General features: G+C 33.2%; 5 protein-coding genes across 8 annotated transcripts; 2 read left to right on the top strand and 3 right to left on the bottom strand.

Moving 5' to 3' along the window:
• Positions 1-34: 34 nt before the first annotated feature.
• On the bottom strand, positions 35-2628 carry LOC128876666 (cingulin-like protein 1). Its single transcript, XM_054123199.1, has 3 exons — positions 805-2628; positions 663-722; positions 35-584 (listed from the first exon to the last, which is right to left on the bottom strand). The coding sequence occupies exons 1-3, from the start codon at positions 1987-1989 to the stop codon at positions 336-338; spliced, it is 1494 nt and encodes a 497-aa protein (XP_053979174.1). The 5' UTR covers positions 1990-2628; the 3' UTR covers positions 35-335.
• A 1533-nt stretch (positions 2629-4161) lies between these two features.
• On the top strand, positions 4162-10078 carry LOC128876599 (cytoplasmic protein NCK1). 2 transcript variants are annotated; one of them, XM_054123078.1, is made up of 4 exons: positions 4162-4604; positions 6283-6517; positions 7750-8687; positions 9268-10078. In XM_054123078.1, the coding sequence occupies exons 2-4, from the start codon at positions 6499-6501 to the stop codon at positions 9487-9489; spliced, it is 1179 nt and encodes a 392-aa protein (XP_053979053.1). In that variant the 5' UTR covers positions 4162-4604; positions 6283-6498; the 3' UTR covers positions 9490-10078. The 2 variants fall into 2 exon arrangements, with proteins under 2 accessions (XP_053979053.1, XP_053979054.1); XM_054123079.1 differs by lacking the exon at positions 6283-6517.
• A 328-nt stretch (positions 10079-10406) lies between these two features.
• Positions 10407-13676, bottom strand: LOC128876598 (arf-GAP domain and FG repeat-containing protein 1-like). 2 transcript variants are annotated; one of them, XM_054123076.1, is made up of 6 exons: positions 13408-13676; positions 11490-11998; positions 11213-11407; positions 10956-11138; positions 10749-10882; positions 10407-10678 (listed from the first exon to the last, which is right to left on the bottom strand). In XM_054123076.1, exons 1-6 carry the CDS (start codon positions 13572-13574, stop codon positions 10625-10627), a joined length of 1242 nt encoding a protein of 413 aa, XP_053979051.1. In that variant the 5' UTR covers positions 13575-13676; the 3' UTR covers positions 10407-10624. The 2 variants fall into 2 exon arrangements, with proteins under 2 accessions (XP_053979051.1, XP_053979052.1); XM_054123077.1 differs by lacking the exon at positions 13408-13676 and adding an exon at positions 12600-13387.
• A 981-nt stretch (positions 13677-14657) lies between these two features.
• LOC128876662 (probable phosphorylase b kinase regulatory subunit beta) lies at positions 14658-20537 on the top strand. Of its 2 annotated transcripts, XM_054123193.1 has the most exons (20): positions 14659-15080; positions 15220-15338; positions 15416-15551; positions 15631-15838; positions 15920-16276; positions 16366-16563; positions 16723-16861; positions 16927-17207; positions 17288-17302; positions 17829-18059; positions 18115-18302; positions 18381-18496; positions 18566-18708; positions 18776-18908; positions 18999-19141; positions 19221-19423; positions 19513-19650; positions 19729-19969; positions 20067-20174; positions 20243-20537. In XM_054123193.1, the coding sequence occupies exons 1-20, from the start codon at positions 15043-15045 to the stop codon at positions 20417-20419; spliced, it is 3312 nt and encodes a 1103-aa protein (XP_053979168.1). In that variant the 5' UTR covers positions 14659-15042; the 3' UTR covers positions 20420-20537. The 2 variants fall into 2 exon arrangements, with proteins under 2 accessions (XP_053979169.1, XP_053979168.1); XM_054123194.1 differs by lacking the exon at positions 17288-17302 and having other exon boundaries at positions 14658-15080.
• Positions 20508-22674, bottom strand: LOC128876663 (pre-mRNA-splicing factor CWC25 homolog). The gene is made up of 4 exons (XM_054123195.1): positions 22447-22674; positions 22010-22349; positions 21765-21925; positions 20508-21686 (listed from the first exon to the last, which is right to left on the bottom strand). Exons 1-4 carry the CDS (start codon positions 22462-22464, stop codon positions 20745-20747), a joined length of 1461 nt encoding a protein of 486 aa, XP_053979170.1. The 5' UTR covers positions 22465-22674; the 3' UTR covers positions 20508-20744.
• Between the last annotated feature and the right edge of the window lie 922 nt (positions 22675-23596).

The following is a 23596-nucleotide window of genomic DNA, read 5'->3' as shown; positions in this document are numbered from 1 at the left end:
CAGTGTACAGTTAATTTTAATAAAACATTCGTCAAAGTATGAATATTTTCGATTTATTATTTTTATATTTGTAACAATTATAATATTTAATATAATTCAACATATTTACAATTCATGAACTTTTAATGATTCACTTATTAATTACTGAATTAATAAATAATTTAAAATCAAGTTTACATCTACATATATTAAATATAAGTGTAACAGACATTTTACACTTGTCTTATCCATTCACCATATATTATACATTTCCAAATACTTCATTAGTTAAATACCATTTGAAATAATACTACATACCATCAAAAATAATTAATACTGAGTAAGGGAATGTAATACTATGCAATGCATTGTTCTCTTAGTTCATTAAGCTTTAGTTGTAAATGATCGAGCTCTATTTGTATCGGTTTACAAAAGTCTTTACTTCTCAATAGAACACTGGAAGCTGTATTTAATAATATTGGATTAATGGAACTTGGTGATGGAATGTCTATAGAAATAGAACTGACGGAACTACTATCACCGTAACCTTCATCGATACTTTCGTCCGAAGTTTTTGTTAGTGCCTTCAATTGATCTTTTAAATCCTATAAAAAAGAAACCTTTTAGTATGTCTTAATGTTTAACAACAGTAACATATATGTATATGTAATTATGATAATTACTTTGTTTCTTATAAGAACTTGCTTTAGACACTCGTGCAAGGAAACATCTGTCTTGTTTTTCTGGAAAAAAAAATGATACAATAATTATTTATTATACCTGTAGTGTATTTAGATTTGAACAAAGTAAATTATCCCTTCTTACCATGTCATTTAAATATCCTTTCGCTTGTATGCCACACAACTTGTTCTCTAAACTTTTAACTCTACGTTTTTCTTGCCTAAGTCTCTTGATCAGCGCGCTGTTAGCTTCGTAAGATAATGTTTTTAAACGTTTATTTTCATTTATCACATCTTGCATAGAATTTAGTTTTTCTTCTGCCTCTATATTCTTTGATTTCAGAAGCTTATACTGTGCAATCATCTTTGTTAATTGCAGTCGTAACTGGAAAATCGCATCTTCTATCTGGCTTTGTTCCTGTTTGGAAGAAAGCAGAGTAGTCTGCAATGTTTCATTTTCAGATTTCAACTTTTGCATTTCGAGTTGCGTCTTGCGTAGCACGTCAGCAGTTTGATTTTTCTCGCTTTCACATTTCTGCATACTTTCTTTCATAGTTGTAATCAAAGTGTTTTGCTTAGTCAAAGTGTTTTCCATCAACATTTTAGAAACTTCATTACCTAAAAAACGCTTTTCTAATGTTTTTAGCTCCGCCTTTGTATCTCGCAGTTCATCCTCTGTTAACTCTAGCTTTGTCGACATATCTGGAGGACTAAAGGATGAAACGTTATCCAGCGTTTCTGTAATACTGTTTGATTGTTTCTGTGTCCTCAAATTTTGTAATTCATACTCCAAATCGTGCTTCTCCTTTTGATGCTTTTGAAGAAGATCATTGTAATCCATGTTTAATTGTTTGTACTTAGCACTTATATTTACTATAGTTTGTTGCCTTTGCTGCAGTATTCCTTGATAAGTATCTATCTCTATTTGTAAAGTTTTCTTGTTTGCTTGCAAGCCATGCACTTGAGATTGATACCATTTCGCAGATGCCTGTGCTGCTTCCAAACGATTATTTGAATCTGCCAGAGTATTTTGTAATTTATGTTTTTCCTGAATCACCAACTGCATTTCTACATACAAGTCTGTAATTTTTCCTTTCAGGCCCTCATTTGCTGCAATTCTGGCATTAAGTTCAATACGTAAATTTTCCAGATCAACCCTGAGCCGTTCATTTTCTAATTCCAATAGTGCAACACGTTTTGACAATTCTATATTGGAAACATCAGGTGTCGATAAATGTCTGATATGAAATTCATCGGTTATTAATTGCAAGGAGTCTGTTGATGTAATGGAGTCCAGCTCCCCTTTAAATGAATCAGACAGATTGTCCATTTTTCCAAGTTATACAGAAATTTTAAATATGATTAGTCCGAGCCTTTCATAAAATTCTCTTTTATTAAATGCATGATATTATTGGTAAGTTAAAAGATAATTGTAAGTTACAATTATACAATGTTAGAAAGTATTAGCAGATTCTTGTTCTTGGTTCAGTACTTTCCTTTTTATTTTTTATAAAGTGCATTCGCTATACATGCTACATTTCCTGAAGCATTTAAACGTCTTCCATATGGTAGGATCAAGAAATATTAAGTATAAAGATTAATAAACATATGCAAAACGTACGAGATTTCAGTTGCTTATATGTCACTTGTCATCTTGCATTTACTCGAAAATGCAAATGTGTGTATATAGTGCGCTCACATGTATGTACATGCCTACTTAGGTGTTGAGTATGTACTTGATACAGTTACAAATTCTTATGCATTTCTTATGCATTTAAGTATAGATGTCAGAATTCATTTATTTCCGAAAAAAAACGCTCAACAATTATCGTGTAACTTTACAGAAGTGGACATTACGATCCACGATCGCAGAATAACACTCTCTATGTGTTGTCATACTAAAAATCACGATCGTATCGCGAGAAACATCATGTTATCGAACAGTAGCCTATTGTTGGTGGTAACTACTTTATAGATAACCATAGATAACAGTAGATAGCTGAAGAACTTAGAGCTGGGTAAATATCCATAGAACATTGAACTGTGATTGACGCGCGAAACTTTTGAATTAAAAGCTTGTTTTACAAAAATTTGGAGGTACAGGGGATTTATTTTGTAGAACGAGAAACGATAAAGGAATCGTTTAGTAGTTATTGTAAAAGTAGTAGTACTCAGGGTCTAGCGATCTCGAGGTATTCGAGCTTTAGTCCAACAGACATTTTTCGACCAAACGTTACTACTTTTTGGGATAATTTTTCCCTCAAAATTGCTACGTCATACTAAAATAATAGTAGAATTCTGTACAATTTCAAATTAAAATCTTGCATACTTTTTTCAAACAAAAATGATAAAGAAACCACTTCTTGAAGCCTGAGAAAAATCAATTCTCCTTTAAGAGGGGAAATAGAGAGAGGAGAAGCCTTGTAATAATGTAAAACAAGAGTTTAATGAAATAGATGTAAAAGGTGAAAATAGATCCGCGGTATATCTACTATTTTCTTTATTTAAACCGAAATTGTACAATTAGTATCGGTTAAACTTTTAAATTTCGCTCCTACTCGAATGTCTCGTCGGGCTATTCTTAACGTCAGTAACGTATCTAGTATGATGATAAAACTCCCGTTCTTGGTCACGCCAAAAAAAATACAAGTGAGAACGATTAGAAGAATGGACGAATTTGTCCATTGTCGCTCAGTAGCACTTTATTATTATTATTTACGGCTGAACTTTGTCTCAGGGACCCATTTTTTTTTTGGTTAAAACTTATCAAATCTTATAGTTTTTGACCTGAAAAGTCCGAAAATGCAAGTTAAAAGTTTAGGAATCCAATAGTTTAAAAGATTTACAGTATTATCACATAAACATCATAGATTCTCGAGATTTTTATTTTGTTAAATTCAAGTCCTGCAAGTTTTGATAAAAATCGTCATGGCCGGGGGGGCAAGTGAACTACCCCTGCTTATAACTACAGCACTGCGACCTTAGCTTCTTTCGACGCACATGCGCAAGCGGGCGCAGGACTTTCCATCAAAGAACGTGATCTTAAAGCCACGTTTACACGATAGTACAAGGTGTCCCAAAAATGTTGTAACACCTTGAAAGGGGTGGTTCGGGAGGTGATTTCAAACAACTTTTTCCTTAGCGAAAATGTTGTCCGAGGTTTCGTTAAGCAGATATTAACAAAAAAACCTCGACCAATCAGAGCGCGAGTATACCGGTTGAGCGTAGGTTACGCGATAGGCGGCCGCGCTCATACGCTACCATGGCCGCTCGAACGGTATACGCGCGCTCTAATTGGTCGGGGTTTTTTGTTAATATCTGCTTAACGAAGCCTCGGACAACATTTTCGCTAAGAAAAAAGTTGTTTCAAATCACTTCCCGAACCACCCCCCGTTTCAAGGTGTTACAACATTTTTGGGAGACCCTGTATATTACATTATACCACAAGATGGCGTCATCGTCGTATTAAATACAAGTCCAAACAGAGATGGCGATCTCAATAGCGCGCATGGTCGTTCGACGTCTTTGGATTAAGGGTGGGTCTGTTCCTTTTGCGGGAGGGGTCGTATAAACGAATGCAAGTACAAGAAAATAAAAAGTACGGTAGCATTCACATAGGACTAATTCGCGCATCGTTCGATTTCGCGAACGGCAACATCGAGGGCTACAGTGACGAAATCGAACAATCGTGTTCAGTGGTTATTGACAGCGCGGCGGTGGACAAAGCCTATCCGGTGGATGGAGTTCTCTACGGCTCGTGCTGTCTTTCCCTAATTCCCAGTTTCCCCCTTCGTTCGACCCGATTCCCCATAAAGATTCAATCCCCTATACACACACTCTAGTCGCTCCCGTTCATGGCTGCGGCCTGGGGTGGGGGAAAACAAGCTGTATAACGACGTAAAATTTCGAAGCTTGTATGCAGGAATATGTCAAGTTTAAAAATCGGTAAGTCGGTGTTTATTTCATTTTTTTGAACGATAATAGCAGTGAGTTTATCATAGTTAACGGATAATGAGATAAGCGGCTGAATTGATTCGCGCTAGTCGTTGCCCCCTTGCATTCAACACGCTTCTACTTTGCTTTCGTAGTATGGTAGACAGTAAGGCAATGAACGTACCCTATATACGTGCTTCGAAAGTTACCGATTCCCGTTCGAGGAATGCATCGAAACCAATCGAGAGATACTCATTCGATTCATAGGTCCATACGCGGTATATTTTATATTGTAAATAATTCACGTTGCGCGACATGTTCGCGTGTTTTATTCAATGGTTGTGTCGTATGACATTTACCGAATTTAACACAGTACACAAATTGGAGTTCCGACGATACTATGCGTATAAAAGATTATTTTTATTTTGTTTCTCTATGTAGGCCCTTCCAGGTATTTCTCTTAATTTAGTAGATTATTGAATGGTATTTCGCGTTTGTTTGTTTCATAGATGTTTGTTTTTTTTTTTTTATTGTTTTAATCGTTGCGATTGTTGGTACGATATAGTGCAAATTGCTTAATTTTTACTTAAATAATTATAATTTTGGTATTCTATCTATTCTCTGAATAGCTTTTGTTATCATGTATTGGAGTAGATTAAAGTATTTCAGGCTTCTCATCAGAAACACGAACTATTTCATTACTTGTGACTTCTGAAATACTGTTGTTAATACGATGTAGAATGTATATGTAACTTCCTTAACTTTTCATTATTTTATTAATTGAAATACATTTTACAGTTATGTCTGTATACTTTTGTATTTTGTGTGTTTTCTTTGAGTATGCATATTACATATATTCTGCTTTCTTGGCAACAAATTTTGTTTAGAAGTTTTAGTTTTCAACAGATTTTTACATTTAATGTCATCCACACCAGTTTCATTTGGTTTAGGTTTTACTGTCAGTCAGTTTCTCAAAGTTTAACATCATTTCTGGATAATACTGTATTAATAGACCTACCAATATCTTATTTTTGATCAAATATATTTTAATATTTTATTAACCAATCATTTTTAATAATTTCATGCATATATATTGACTTAGTTTGTATCATTAAATCCTTTCAATGTTTTCTAATTAAGATTCCAGAAATGATTATGCGATACAAAGATTTCAAATAATGCACAGATGTGCTTTATACTCTCGATAAAATTTATGACTTACAACTTAGTTTATAGCAAAATATATAAAAGAAAGTTGAATTAGGTATCTTAGTTACTTTAATAAAAGTACAGTGAATAGTTAGTACTAGCGAATCAATGTTTATTATATTGTTTAAAAGAATAAATAAATTAGAAATTTTGATTTCATAGTCACTGATAGAACTTATATATATTAAGGGTATATAGGAGTCTGTATGGTACAGATAACTTGCTTGATAAGACAAATTTTAATGTGGAACTGCTTATATATTATTTTCAAAGCTTGAAACTAAATTTAAATTTATGAATATAAATTATTTCTATTTTTAGAGTCCTATACGTCCTTAGATACAAACAAGTATAACATTAAAGTTAAAATTAAGTAGAGATATAATGTAGTGTTTCTAATATTGTGATACATCAAAAGTTTATAGTTTTACAGTATTTATTACGTGAAGAGTTAATGATTGTTATTTCATTTTTCCTGAAGTGTTGGTAATGCATTTGCTTGCCCTACCCTCAAGAACGATGGACTCTGAGCAAAGAAATCAGCAGGTGTATCAACACTAAACAAAAAAAGCTAAAGAATGAATGCCTGCTGCACTCACGCTGCCAACACAGTACAAGCAGACTTAAGATTTATGCAAGTAGTGCGTGAGTAGCAGCTACTCACGCCACACTCAGACGTATATATCTGTTTTCGCACATGGCAGCCATGAAGCATGGTACGTTTTATTCTTGTATGCTTTGCTTTGTATGTAAATTTGTTTCAACAGCCATTTCTGGTATACTTTCTCGAAACAGAGTAGTTCAGTGATATATTCTTTAAAGTGTACTTCCAAATATATATTTTATATGAATTTTGAAATACACTATAGTAATTAGGCTGCATATGTTACGGTATGCTGTATCTTACGTGATGTTTAATTTTGACCTGAGTCAACAAATTGCGTTTAATGGCCAACATTAAACTGTTGTGCACAATGATTTGAATAAGTTGAAGTAATGTATACAGGTTTAACAAGGATAATACAATTAAATGGTATGCGATTTTAAATACAAAATCTGGAGCAAAATTCTTTTTCTACAAAGCTATCCTCTTATGCATAATTCTTTGTACAAAAAGATATTCTATATTTTTAATTCATCTTTGTACATAAAATCACATCTTTTCCAATTGTATTATTCATCGTGGGACATTCTACTTAAAACGACTGATTTAACAAATTTACTATATCTCAAATACAGATTATGTGATTAAATGTTATATTATTAAGATAAATATAAATAAATTGTAAACATAAATATTATGTGCTTTAATGTATTTTTACTTTTATACTTTATTAATAATTTCATGTATTGATATTACTGAAATATATCCTTCATAATAATACTTAATACTAATGTTTATTCATTTTTTAAATGCTAACTAGATTGCGGATTATTTCATTATACACAGTAATATTCTGATATTCTCCAAGATAACTATCATCTCTTGCCTGTACTTACAGAATACAAACAATAGACTACAACTTATCAACGAGCACAATAGCTTCATGCCATTTATATATATATCATAGTGCTACAGTTACACGATACAGCAGATTTTGTATTATACTGTATTTAGAATTTTCTGAAATTTTGTTGGAATTATCTCTTTCCTCTTTAGTTGCATATATAGTTTTAAACAGGCTTTCATTTGTATATGTGTTATATGGTATTAGTTTTATTTCCATTGTATGCTTAAATAGTAAATATAAACAACTTTCAGATTCCAATCTTATTATTTCCCTATTATATGGATTCAAGTGTTTCTTATTGTTATCTGAACGCTAGAATGATTATTAATAATATTCGTTAAAATTTCTATCCTAGAAAAGTATCAGATTGTTGTTTAACTAACTAGTGTCTAGAGTACCACAGTACTCTGAAGAAATGTAATTATAATAATTTTCAGGCAAGACAAGTCAAGACGACGTATGTTATGTTGTCGCCAAGTATGATTACGGAGCACAGGGTGCTCAGGAGTTAGACCTACGTAAAAACGAACGTTACTTGCTCCTTGATGACTCCAAACATTGGTGGAGGGTACAAAGCGCAAGAGGGCAAGCTGGCTATGTACCAAGTAATTATGTCAAGAAAGAAAAGCCATCCCTTTTTGATAGTATCAAGAAAAAAGTCAAAAAGGGCTCTGGTTCAAAGACTCTACCATCTAGTAATTCACCTTCTAGAGCCGTGGAATCTCCTATCATGGCTAGGCGTCTACCTGCTGATCCTAGCGAAGCGATAGGCACGGCAGTTGTCAAATATAATTACCAAGCACAACAGGCAGATGAACTGTCACTCGTCAAAGGCACTAGAATCCTAATATTAGAAAAGAGTAACGATGGCTGGTGGAGAGGTCAAAGCGGCACTCAAGCTGGCTGGTTTCCGTCAAATTACACGCAAGAAGAGGGTGATGCGGACGATACTCTTCACACATACGCAATGGCAGAGAATGTTCTTGACATTGTCGTGGCCCTTTATTCATTTTCTTCTAACAATGACCAAGAGCTGTCCTTCGAGAAGGGTGATCGTTTAGAAATCCTTGATCGTCCACCAGCCGATCCTGAATGGTATAAAGCAAGGAATAGCCAAGGACAAATTGGTCTCGTGCCACGTAACTATCTCCAGGAACTCAGCGAGTATTTGACACAACCATATCGTGAGCGAGGAATGACGAGTAGTGAGATTAGTACAGGAGACTCCCTCGAGAGAAGGCCAGACCCTGGCGATAGACCACATCTTGTTGGGAAACCTTGGTATTATGGTAGTATTTCACGCTCGCAATGCGACACATTGCTAAATCAACATGGTCATGACGGCGACTTTTTAATCAGAGATAGCGAAACAAATGTACGTATAAATGAAAATGTTACACGTCTCGTAAAATAGCTCGCTTAAAAACTTTTGAAATACGATAAGTCTTTCGCTTAGGCGGTTAATTCGTTCTAATAATAAAGAAAGATATGATATTTGCCCAAAAAAGAAACGTGGAAAGTATGAACTTGATCTTGCTTACAAAAATTGATAGTCGCAAGGCTTACAAGGGCCAGCTACAGCATCTAATACATTTGGTTAAATAGATACTTCTTTATAAAACGAAAACTTTGTTCAATACGTAAATGCATACTATATGCATAGAATATGTATAAGGATAAAATTTTATTTGAATAATAGACGAGGAACCGAAACCGTGTACCAATTTCTCGCAATGTTTATACGATTAAACTGTTATTCAGATAAGTTGTTATCAGTCCATACATAATACGGTTACACAATATAGATTGTAATTTTTATTAAACAAATAACGGATCAAAAATTGTTTATCTTTTGGGGACAGAAGGAGTAGAACCGCATAACTCGAGGACTTATTGTATACCAAAGTGGCGAAGTATTTCAGTTTTAATTGAATTAAAAATATTGTAACTTTTAGGTTGGAGATTATTCAGTATCTTTAAAAGCTCCAGGACGTAACAAACACTTTAGGGTACACGTGGAAGGAGCGCTATACTGCATCGGTCAAAGAAAATTCCATACGTTAGACCAGTTGGTAGACCATTATCAACGAGCGCCTATTTATACTAACAAGCAGGGTGAGAAGTTATACTTGGTGCGCCCATTGCCAAAAGGCAACCCCAGTAGCAATGGCTGCTAGGTGAATTCGTGCCATGAAACGGTCCATGCGCTTTGAAATGTATCTATGAGATACGCGACGCCTGCCTAGTAATATCAATATCACACAATCTCGTATGTTTATACATAACAATTAACATAATTGGTGAACTCATATATTAGTGTTTCCTGATTGTTTGTCCATTTACACTGATAAATAATTTATTACTCTAAGTAATTGCCACCCAGCAATTCTTACCATTCATTGGAGCTTCCAAACTATTTAGCGAACAAGGCTAAAAGAAAGCTAAGAGACGAATAAAAATAAAACATTTGTACGGCAGCTATACGACATTTTGACTAGTTGACACACAAGGCTTCTCTTTATATCCATATGTAATTGTAAAACACAACCGACCATGTTATTACGATTAATAATATATTTACAACTACACGTAACGTAGACTGCAAGTGTAACAATGAAATAACGGTTAATTATCACCCAATTATGACCGATTAAGTGGATCTCTACTCTAAATCTATTGGTATTGAATTATGACAAAGACTAAGTGTTCATTTGTGATTTTGTATTTATTAGAAATTTTTAAGTAAATAAACTGTATTTAAGTGTGCATCAGGTACAATATAGTTCTTTTCGCAATCCCGTGTTTACTACGTGTTTATTATTATTACATGGAGTTTGCGAAAGCCCGTTTTATTTTATAAATTGAAAACGTTCTAATAACGAATTTAACGTATTTGAATACTTTTGCTGCTCATATTTATAATATATAGATATTAATATTTTTCAATGTTTCTTATCGAATTGGCTTTTAAAATAGAAAAATCGTGTAGAAAACATTTTACCAGATACAAAGACATGAGTACTTATAAAATGTAATGCAGTCAAATTAAATTGTACAAACAGAGAATGATTATAGTAGATATAATACTCACATAGTTGGTAACAAATATTAATCTTTATTTAACGTGTATATTATATTCATAAATAAAAGTATTATTTAGTTATATGAATAAGAGATTGGTGCTCCTGGGGATAAAAGTTAATGGCACTAATTGCCAATAAGGTCACGTATATAAACAATTGTCCTAATCTAAACATATTTTAGGTCTGCATTATTTGTTCGTAACTCCATTAAAAACTTATGCTTACTTAATCATAAGAAAGGATTGTTCGAATTTCTTGTCATGTTGCTCACACCAGAACCAACCTGAAAAATCTTATGTTTAAATGCATCTAAGAGATTGAAAAAGAAAATGAAAGGAAAACTGAATATGTACCATAAAAGGATTTGCATGATATGCTGGAAGAGTGGGTTGCCACACTTTGTTCGTCATTAATTGACTAAACTGAATTACATCTCTGTTACCTGACAGGTCCAGCGTCGACGGTCCGATACCTACCCATTGGGGATCTGAAATAATTATACTCTTTAATCTGTTGTTATGTTTTAATGTATATCATATTTTACAGAAACGAGAACTTACCATTGTTCATAGGAAATTGTACTGGCTTAAATGGATTAATAGGATTACATAGGGAGGTATCAATTGACTGAGAATTATTATTATTGACTACGTTGGCTGATGGTCGCCATAGATCACCACTCGCAAAAGGATTCGAGATTACATGTGTAGTTTGATTTCCTACATTCCAGATTGAATTTGTAGCTGAAATAATTAAACAACAAAATATTTTTCTGATGCACTGACATGTAAATTGGTAATATAAATTATATGTTTACCATTATTAGCATTCCATGTAGGCGTGTTTGCTGTTGTACCACTATCATCTTTCAGTTGGGTTTGTTTCATTAATGAATCTAAGTCTTTCAGTGCCGCGTAACGATCTTCCGATGGTGGCATATACGCTCCGTTTGCGTTTGTTGTACTCAGAGAATTTCCTGTAGTCTGATTAAATGGACTTGACGATTCGATATCTAAATGAAAAGCAAAGTGTTGATATTAATATCATTACAGTAATTCGTATATAGAGAAGCATAAAGTATTTTCTTAACTTACTTGCATTTTTTGGACTATTAAAAATAGGATTGTTGTCAAAGTTAGCGAAAAATGGCTGAGGTACAATAGGTTGACTGAGTTTGTTTGCAGGTATTGTAGTAGTAATAAATGGATCAGGAACTTTGCTGAAATCAGCTACAAAATCTGTCGAAAAGTTATTGGAGTTAACCGAATCGGAATTATTTGTTTTCTGCATTGGTATAGGAGATAAAGTGGACGTCCCAGAATGTGGAACCCTTGGAATGTTTGATTGATTTGGCAATTGTGATTTTTGATTTGCCATGGACGGATCCAAGTAGTATCTCTTAAGTTCATATTTTGCACTCATTAAATCTTTCATTTTTTGTTCGTCTTTTGTGTCTAAAGTTTGAGAGGAATTTGGATTCATCAAGCCTAACCATATTCTTCTGCAGTATTCGTTACCACGTTCTCTTATAAAATCTATTTCCTCTTGTGTAAATGTCGCCATAGAAATAGACTTTACTCTATGTGGTGGTGTCAAGCCCCGCCTGCAATTTCAAACAAAACTACTGACAGAAATGTTTATCTTCCTATGAATTAATAAAACCTTCCACATTTATAATTACTTCAATTATCTTTATTCTTCATTCTATTTTTTTCAAGAAAGTCATACAACAGTACTTAATAATAAATTACTAAGAACTTGATACATAACAAATTACATGTAACAGTTAAGAAATTCATTAGAATGATAGGAAATAATTAAATTAGATTTAGGACTAGAGTAAGCTATAATCTTCAGGATGTAAATATTAGAAACTTATTTAACAATTATAAAAATCTTTTATTGACATCAACAAAATATTCTCAATAATAATTTTTTGTAGTTTACTAAGCAAATATGTATATATGACATTTTACTTTTACTTAATTTATTAACGTTTAATTAACAATATAATTAAATGAAAAAAATGAATATAAAAATTGACATCCAAAATAACCAAAAATAAATACTTTCTTTTATTCAAATAACTCAGTTATACTGTGTAAATCGGTATTCTAATAATTTGTCATTTTTTAAATAATACAAAAAACAATTACATTTTGACAAAAGCCAGTGTATATTTTCTAATTTCTAGATCATCTTACCATCATCAATAATATCTTTTATATTTACACATTAAGAAACAAATCGACGAATTGTTTTCACTATATAATTAGTGAAAAGAACATTGACCTAATAATCTTATGGAATCACTTGAACTTTGGTATACAGTTCATGTTACACACTGGAAGCCATTCGATTTTATGTTTAATTATAAAGAACATTAATTATAGTGATAAGTGATTCGGAATTAAAAAATATTTACTGTTAACATTTACATATTGAGTAATGTACAATCTCTTTTTTTTTTCCTCACAGAATGATCATCTCTAATCAGTAACGTATCACTATGTGGCAATCGAGCTAATTATTTTGTAAATTTTGCAACACATCTACTGATTTTCCTCTGTGCTCGTGAGTGTAACATTTTGACCATTGATAACACGAACTACGCACGAAGAAAACTACTGATATCGATAGTGCATTAACTTCCTGACTCTGAACAGGACCGTTTAACAATGACTCATAATCGTCTGTCGCGAATCGGTAGTACACGGTCCACTTGCACGTGTCTCGAACGAAAATCGTTTATCGACTCGTGAAAATAACAATACTTTATATTTTTTTTTATTAATAACGGGACAAACTCGTTCGATGGATTCAAAACGTTGACATTCGACTAATCTTCATCTCGAACGTTTTGATCGTTAAAAATCAAGCTAGGATTATCACCGATGCCAGTCTCAGTTATGACACGAAACAATGATGGTTAAAAGTAATCGTTACGTCGATTTAGATGACGAAGAAGACTCGGTGCACTTTGTTGGCTTCTTACAGGTAACGAGTACTTACAGCATACCAGAACAAGAGGTACAGACAAATGAACCGATTGTCATGTTGACGTAAGTCGGGCCTCGTTGATGGCAGTCGAAACATTCTTTGTTACCGGGTTGCGAGACCAGCTCGCGTAATATTTTCAAATTCTTCTCGTCTTGCTTTCTCTTCGCGGACGCCATCATATAAGAAGTTACTTTGTAATTCCAAACGGAACAGAGACACGACTCCTTTCGCGGTCTGCTTGCGGAACTGACTCAATTTTCTGTCACGACTGTCGTGCGTGTTCCGTAACACATTCTAAAAATGTTCCGCGAGAAAACGGATCAAACGCATACCGCGTTTACAACGATTATTCAAGGCGTACCCTTATTCATTGAGGCTAGGGATTTTGCTCCTACTCGTGCGCGTCGAAAAGAGCTGAACGCGCAGTACTGTAATCGTAGGAAACGGTGCCTGGTCTCAATTCATTGTACTTCTATTTTTCTTTAAGGCAATTAAAAGCAAAAAGCACAAACATAAAGAATTAATGTTAGATTACGTGCTCTTATATAAAGTAAAAAAACAAATCAACAGACTCGAAGGGCCACTTTTACAATTGTGTTAAATACTTTACGCATGCGCAAGTGGGATACGAGCTTGCCATTACAGGCCCGAACCATAGACTAAGTAGACCCCGGTTTAGAGAATTTTTGAATAAAGTATAACTAAATTGACATTTACAAATTACAATTAATTAGTAATCTTCAGTAAAAAATGACAAATGTCCTTTTTTCGCGATTGAATAAGCGATACCTTGATAGTTCCATAACCTTGAAACGGTTACCTGATTCTTTAATTACTTTTCGTGAATTGAAAACGAGCCCTAACAGAGGTTTATTTTAAAGCAGAACTTGCGCAGAGTAAGTTTAACTTATATTTAAACTTGCGATTAATTTTGTTTCGCTATAAAGTACATAAATAAATCAACAAAGATAGACTTCAAAATGCTTCCTCATGTTTACAGGTTATTTGAAAATTGCGTTCACTTCTAATACAATTATTCACAGATGTATAAAGGTGATCGCTGCCAAATGTAAAATACATTAGATTAGATCACCTTAAATTCTATGCTCATGCGATTGATAAAAACAATTCAGAAAAATAGTCTTTCGTAATTTATTTACAATTAATTTTCAGTATAAAATTACGATATATTTCGACCTAATAATTAAGGATACAGAAGTTTGCTTTTGGTAAATTTGAAATGGATTGCTAATATCTCCGTTAGAAGCACATTTTTTATTTCTATTTATAAATCGAAGATTATACATAAGATTTTCTGTGCCAATTACATGTCTGTTTTGGTTACAGTATGAACAAAACAATCGTCGGATGGTGAGCAGCCAAGGTTAATGTACATACTAATATACCGAAAAAAACAGTTTTTACTATTTCAGTCGCCGCCTTCGAACGTGTGCATCTCGTGTTGCATAGAACAGTGTTATATATTAAAAGTTTTTACTTTACTCTATTGCCTTATTCCACTTGAAACAAAGAAAACGATGTCATTGGTGTTAACAAAATAAACGAGAATAATCTTCGTCGTATGACTATGCGCATTATCAAATAATAGAATCAATTCAAAGGAAGGTTGGACTTGTTTTGAATAAGATGACGTCCCTTGCGACGACACCTACAGACACAAAAAGGTTTACTAAAATTTTATATATTTCACAGGGAAAACAACTGTATTTAATTAATTTAATTATGATATAATTAATCACCTTCAATTTTAATATGTCTATCTTAAATAAATACATACTTCAATTATTTGCTTTCTTTTTATAGATTTACTCAGATTAGAAATGTACGCCAGGGTAGTATCATCGATTTGGATATTGATATGTTTCTAAAAATTTCAAACTATGAAGACACTGTGAGACAACTCGATATTTATTATGGAATTGGTACGAACATTAATTGTCAATCTATTACAATTAAATTTCAATAATTATGAAGTACATAGATAACATATAATTTTTAGTCAAGAGGCAATTATTACGATACCAAAGTTGCATAACAGGCTTGTTCCCACAAATTTCAAGTGACGAAGTAGTGGGAAGTATACGAGAAAGCATTTACTGTGCTGCCGCTGTATGGAGTTTGTACCAAGCATACAGGTATTTAAATAAATAATTTAAACTTTGTTAATAATTAATATGTATAATATCGCATATAACATTATCCTTATTCTTTCAGGCGTATAGACGACGATCGTGGAAAATCTTACGAGCTTGGACAATCAGCTGTAAAATGTATGCGTGGAATTCTGGAGTGTTGGGTAAAGCAATCTTCTAGAATAGAATTATTTAAACGCAACCAATGCAATCGATTCGCGCTGCATTGTAAATTCCATTTATATACAGGCGATGAAATTTTTAGCGATGCTGCCTATAATCATTTGCAAGTAAGTATAACATACAATAGTACACTGAGTTATTGTACACATCTGGAGTATGTTATTTACATCACCTTATATTTCTTACAGATCGATATCGTTTCTCTTTACTTGATATTTCTGGTACAAATGATTTCATCAGGATTACAAATTATATATACTCAGGATGAAGTGGCATTTATACAAAATCTTGTGTATTACGTAGAAAGAGCATATCGAACACCGGATTATGGCATGTGGGAACGTGGTAGCCGATATAACGATGGTACACCCGAAATACATGCAAGTTCGATTGGAATAGCGAAAAGCGCTCTCGAAGCTATTAATGGTTGTAACCTATTCGGAGAAAAAGGAGCTTCTTGGTCGGTCATATATGTTGATATCGATGCTCACAATAGAAATCGTAGCATTTTTGAAACAATGCTTCCAAGAGAATCCAGTTCTAAGGTAAACATTTGACTCATAGAGGAATCTGATATTTGTAAAAAAAAACTATTTGTCAGCATTGAAATTATAAATATATTATCTATATGTAGAGTGTAGACACAGCTTTGCTGGCAACAATTTCTTTTCCGGCATTCGCCACCCATGAAGAGGTACTATACAACGAGACAAAGGCAAACATAGTTCGAAGATTAAAAGGCAATTATGGTTTTAAAAGATTTGGGAGAGATGGATACAAAACAGTCTTAGAAAACAAAGATCGTCGTTATTACAAATCTGGTGAAATCAAGGTCTCTGATGTGTATGATTGTTAGTACATTGTTATTGAAAATTCATTTAAATTAATTTAATTTCATTCGTTACATTTGTAATCCTGTTCCATATAAATATCCTAACTTTCCAATAACAATGACAAGTTGACGCTAATAGAAATACGTTTCTGTTTACAGGAATTTGATAATGTAGAATGCGAGTGGCCGCTGTTTTACATCTTTATGATCATAGACGGCGTTTTTAAAACGTTACCAGACCAAGTGGAACAGTACCAAAATCTGCTGAAAGAACGAATACATAAAGATATAAATGGAGGTATACTAATGAAATATTAACTTGAATTTTATTATGTAAAATACTTTTATGCTCTTATCTTATAGATCCTGTAATACCTATGTATTACTACGTGCCTGAGGAAAATTTGGAAGCAGAAAGAAATGATCCTGGTAGCACACTTCGAGTAGCGAGTAACGAAGGAAGAGGGCGAAGAGGTTCTATGGATACCGAAGTTACTCCTATATATTTATGGAATCAAGCTATGTTCGTAATTGCACAATTACTTACTGCTGGTTTGTTACATATCAATGAATTAGATCCGATCAGACGGTATCTTCCTTCGTACAATCGTCCACGAAAAGCTGGAAGGTATTCAGCTTTTCAAGTAAGCAAGAACATATCTTCTTTGATTCTAGTAAATTAATCATCTGTACAAATTATTTTGCATATGTTTATTCCATACAGGCTAAACCCAGTATTGTAAGTAAATGATAATATATGTATATGTAGTACAGTATATTTTGCACTGATTCTATTTTATTGTTTGATCACTTAATTGATAGACTAGTCCTTATTGTATAACGCATATGTATTTGAAGCTTTCGAACTAAGTATATGCTTAATAGAGTATGTTTTGTAGCGTTTTTTTTCTTTTAGTATTTGAGATACAATTATTTCGTTAGTACCAAATTAATAGTATGTACTATATATGTATTTGAAGCTTTTCGATAATGCAAAAATGCATGAAGCTTGAAGTAAGGCATGATTTATTTTGCTCTTTTTTATTATGCCTGCTGAAACTGTCTTATATTTCTTTTTTCGATGATCTTTCGTTTTTATTCTTTGCAATGATCTTATGTATGATGTCTTTTTTTTATGATTTTATCATTTTTAACGCATTAAGGAAAAAGAAAACCGATTTGTATTGATTAAATAATTATATCGATTTGTTTTACTGTATTGTAATAATGCATGATTTATCTATTACAAAATTTCTCTATATTAGGGTACACATACTGATCTTGTAGTACAAATCGTTCTTATCGCCGAGTCTATGCGGTTACAAGCTATGATGGCAACGTATGGTATACAAACACAGACTCCACATGAAGTGGAACCTGTTCAGATATTATCATCTATGCAATTAGTAAAAGTATATGAAAAATTGGGAGTGAATAGCAAATTGAATCTAGAAGGTAGACCAGCTAGGCCAATCGGATCTTTAGGTACAAGTAAGGTATGTTTAATGAAAAGAAGATTTGAAAGAAAAATTCAAATATATTTTTTTCCAGGTTTATAGAGTATGCGGCATGACCGTGCTCTGTTATCCTCTGATATTCGAAGTATCAGAATTTTACCTATACAGAGACATGGCTCTATTAATCGACGATATTAAAACTGAACTTCAGTTTGTAGGTAAATATTGGCGACTTTCAGGTCGACCTACCGTGTGTCTTTTAATCAGAGAGGAACACATGAGGTACATATTCATGAATTTGGAATTTGTAGTATAGATTCTATGTCATCTATAAATCAACAAAATTTCTTCTTACTTCAGAGATCCACAATTTAAAGAGATGCTCGATCTCTTTGCAATGTTAAAAAAAGGATACTGCGACAAAACGAAAGTACGAATAGGTCGACTGCAAAATCTCATTTCCTCTTCATGTATCGGTAATTAATATTTGTTAATTCCATTATTCGTTGTTTACTACATATTAATAATTCATTTTTGTTACGTAGAACATTTGGATTTTATAAATACTATAGAAACAGATCTTGAACTTAGCCAATTTAAGCAGTTGGAACATGATTATATTGGATACCAAAGTCTTACGGATGTGCCTAAGGCTCTAACTTATGCAGAAGATGTAAAAGATTACTCTGTAAGTGAATCTTTATAAATAAGTAACCGTTTATATCTTTATTTATTTCAATTATTTCCCATTTTAGAATTATATGACGGAACCACTGTGCAACGTATTAAGTGAAATTCGTAGTAATAAAAATCTTTATTCTTTGTGTCAACTTTACGGTATTTTGTTAAAACGTGAGGGTATTGATTACGAAATTAATGGAATAACAGGTATTACTTTATATATCAACAAAATAATATATTTTGCGATATATTATTTTACTTCGATTCACGTTCACTTTATTCGCTACTTCATTTTAGTTGGCGATCATTTAAGATCAGTATACCAACAAGCTGGCTGTCTTAGATATTGGATGGTTGTTCGTTACTGCAGCAGCTTATTGAATCATACAGTTGACAGTATCAGCCCTTTCATCACAGGTGTTCTTGTTAAAGGAAAGCAGGTAGTCTTTAATTATTCATTTATCAAAATAGCGTTAGTCTTTAATCGAAACTGAAGATCTCATCCGTCGTTAATGTCAGATAACAGTTGGAGTAATCGGACACGAAGAAACAGTATTTGATAAACCAATGACACCAACAGAAATTCAGTCAGTTATGTATTCTACTATTCAGCCACATAACGTGGTTCAAGCTGTACTTCAACAAGAGGTTCTTTTATACTGTGGTAGACTTATTGGAAGGAATCCAGAAATGTTTAAAGGAATATTAAAAATTCGTATTGGGTAAATAACAAATATCTATATTACGAACATATTTGTTTAAGAAAGAAATATTTTGAATTATTATGATTAAACATCGTTCATGTTTACAGGTGGGTTTTAGAAGCAATAAAAGTTTACTTACAAATGTTCGTTAAAAATTCTAAACCAATTGAAGATTACAGTCCTTACGAAATTCGTCAATTTCTAATAAAAGTATTAACGGTTAAAGATTGGGCTAAAAGCGAATGGTATATTACTTTATAATTTTTCATTCGATGTTTAGTGCTTCGTTAATTTTACATAAATTAATATGTGCTTTGTAACAGCCTTACAGTTTTGGGGCGTAGAAAAATTGAAGGTTGCCTATGCAGAGTACCTGCACATTTTTATAATCATGTCTGGGAAGTACTGATACGCTGTCCAGGTGGTATCAGTGTTAATGGACAAGAATTACCTCAACAACCCACTCTATTTAACATGACTCGTTCAGAAATTACGTTTGCTTTGCTTGTAGAATCGTTGCTTCATCACATACAGTTACCAGAATATCGTCAAATTATTGTAGAGGTATTAATTGCATAAAATGTTGCGGCGCATGCCACAGCCAAAAAGCTATTGAAAGCCTAACAAATTCAATTACTGTTATATTTTATTTTTTTTACAGCTACTTACTACAGTGTCGACAATTTTACTTCGAAATCCAGAGTTGAGTTTTCAGAAACAATTAAATCTCAACAAACTCGTTGAGGATGGCTTCCAAATGTACTGTAAGGTACATATACGTGACTGTATAAATTTATTATATTTAAAGAATTATTATAAAACGATTCGTTCTTTCAGGATCATAATCTGGAGAAAACTACTGATCAAACTGTTTTCTTTTCCGCCGACTATTCGTTAACTACAGGATATCTCGCTAGGGCTGTAGTTAACAATGTATTAACTGGAGGATGTTTTTCAACTACTCGCGACATTAACGATGCAATTGAAAACAGAGAACCATGCAAAATTTCATAATCGTATAGAATAGATTCCCGTAGAAAAAGAATTATATCGTTTGTAAATGCGTCGAACAAAATTATATTTATATAATAATGTTACCATATTTGCTGAATATATGTATATTTCTTAATTATAGCAGAGTTGATTTTACAAGCACAACGACATACAAAGTACTAGTATCCTTGTCTAAAAATCCATATTCGCGTACTGATAAGAGTACACAGTTATACATTAGAAAATATATTTTTGAATACTTATAATTTATACTATTATATTACATTCTACATAAAATTAAATGAAATTTTACACAACTGTACAAATTCAATTACATTCTTAAAAATCACCGTTTAGCAAAATTTGTGTCCATCGCTCGTCCAGACCGCTGTATGTTATTCATATTGGATTTAATTCTAGATGCGATAGTGCCTACTTCTGCAGCAGCTGCCAAGTGCTTTCTAACGAAATCTTGATTATATTCTTTGCCGCTATCTATTTCTTTTTTTTCTTCTTCGCTATACTTTTTCACATTCTTTTCTCGTTCTTTATCTCTCCACGTTGCGTTTGCTATCATCTCTTGCCTGCGTCTCTCCTTCTCTTCTTCCGTGAGATGTTTCTTTTTAGGAATCCACTCGTCCTTACTTTTGCTTTTAACTTCACGTTTAAAATGAGTTTCCTTATGAACTAATCTGTTTGAGGCATGTACACCCTCGACGCTATTTCTATTATAATGTCTACCTTTGTGAGAATTATTTTCTCTATCTCGAGGAGTTCTCGAGTAAGAGCTTTTGTCTTTAGTTCTATCTACATCTTTCTCATGTAATCTACTCCTCTTTTTACGAATAGAACTGTCACTTCTTTCTCTACTCGAACTATGATTTCGGACATGTTTTTCATGTATGTCTTGTCTCCTATCTTCCATCTTATCCTTTTTTGTATATTTCTCTTTATGTTTTTTAGTTTGTATGCTATTATTTTTACTTTTGTTTACCTTTTTTTGTTTATATTTTCCTATACTTTCATCCTTTGAACTTTCGTTGCTGCTGCTTTCAGATTCACTACTAAAAGTATCACTTTCGTTTTTCGACATTTTTTGTCGTTTATGTTTAACCTTCTTCATAGACTTCATTAAGTCCTTGTCATTAATTCTATTCTTTAACTGTTTGTATTTAGCAGCTAATAACCGGTCCAATTGTGTCTCGTCATCGCTGTCTACATTCTGTTTATGCTTTTTCTTCTTTTTTTGTTTCTTTTCAATTTTGTCCTTTTTCGATTGTTGCTCCAACTAAATGATAAGGAATTAATTGATAAATTCATTCATTCAATAAATAAAGAGATTTGTCAGCAACCGATATTTACTTACCAACTGTCTCAATTGCTTTAATTTGACAGGATTTTTCAGCAACTGATTTCTTGTTTCCATTTCCTTTTTTTTTATAGCATACAAAGGATCTTCCTGCATTTTTCTTGCCAGGTCAACTTGTTCATTACCAGAAAAAAAACGTAGTGAAGGTGGAATACATTCTGAAATTATAAACAAATAGTATATGATTAATCATTATAGATTGCAACATATTATATATATGCAAAGTTTATAACATAAAGTACCATGTTCAACATGATTTCTAGGCATATGATTCACTTCAGGATCCTTCTCTGCTTGTACCATTTGTTCAAAAGATTTATCAATCGGTCGTCCAAGTAAATACTCTTCTCTATTGACTAACTGATTCGGTCCTTTGTACATCCAATCCAATTTTTTATCATCTTTCTTCTCTATTACGCCTTGGTCTTCCGCATACTTTTTCATATCCTCCCTATCCTTTTCCATTTCTATTTCTTTCTTCAATTCAGCTATCTTTCTCTTTTCTTGGTTCTGTTGTTGCTCTGCCTTCCAAACTTTCTCAATATTTTTCATGGTAGACGGATGCCATGATTTCTTCAAATTCTTCAACAAATTTTTCATTTTATTTAACAAATGTCCAATGTGTACAATGTACATTTTTACTTGCACAACAAACTATTGAAATTATTATTCAACTTACCAAGTCTCCTCCACCCATTTTCGTAACGAAGGCAGTCGTATTATTATACCATTTAAATTAATATACTTTATAAATTTCTTTGTTAATGTATTCAAATATTAATGATAATTTCTAGTGTAAACTATCATAAATTAGTGGTCCGTACGCCAGTAGCATTACAAACAACAACTACAAAACATAGAACTGGTATGGTAGAGTGTATGTGTGAGCCCTACTATAAATATTTTAGTGCGAAATGAAGGAGCGCATGCGCGTACATATATAGGGAGAGAAGTGGCTATTTTATATTGTTTTTGTAAGATATTGCATTATGTCTAAACGCGTTACAAAATAAAGTTTCAGAGCAAATTCTTTTATATTATATTACGCTTTTTAACCATTTTTCGAAAAATTGTTTAGAATAACATATTCAATAGTAAATACAGATGAATGTAGAAAAAATATTTAAAAAGCGAAGATAAACAATGTTTATTGCAGATAAACATTGCAACATTATGGTTTTCAAATTCCGAAAAATGGCGGCGACCAATCAGAATCGAGCACCGTTATTCCGCGACTCTGATTGGAAGGTCTCTAGCAGCCTCTAGTACCAGAGCCAACGTTAGGGGCAGGGGGGCGGTCGGGCAACCGCCCGGGGCGCCAGATCTTTGGGAGCGTCGCACTCCGGTGTCCCTAGTATACGAATATAGTATAGCTGCTATACAGGGTGTTCCAAAAATGCTGTAACATCTTGAAAAGGGTGGTTCGGGAGGTGATTTGAAACAACTTTTTCCTTAGCGAAAATATTGTCCGAGGCTTCGTTGAGGAGATATTAACGGAAAACACTGACCAATCAAAGCGCGAGTATGCCGGTGGAGCGGCCGCGGTAGGGTATGAACGCGACCGCCTAGCGCTACCATGGCCGCTCGAACGGTATACGCGCGCTCTGATTGGTCGGGGTTTTCTGTTAATATCTCCTCAACGAAGCCCGGACAACATTTTCGCTAAGGAAAAAGTTGTTTCAAATCACCTCCCGAACCACCCCTTTCAAGGTGTTACAACATTTTTGGGACACCCTGTATATTGTAGTTTAACAACCTTTACAATCTAGCTACAGATTCATCGTTTGATATTATTACCTTGTCTAGGGGCGCCACGATAATCTTGCTCG

The sequence above is a fragment of the Hylaeus volcanicus genome, chromosome 5, assembly GCF_026283585.1.
Source record: "Hylaeus volcanicus isolate JK05 chromosome 5, UHH_iyHylVolc1.0_haploid, whole genome shotgun sequence".
NCBI classification, from domain to species: domain Eukaryota; kingdom Metazoa; phylum Arthropoda; class Insecta; order Hymenoptera; family Colletidae; genus Hylaeus; species Hylaeus volcanicus.
The sequence above is the reverse complement of the archived record's forward strand: the minus strand, read 5'-3'. Positions and strand labels throughout refer to the sequence as shown.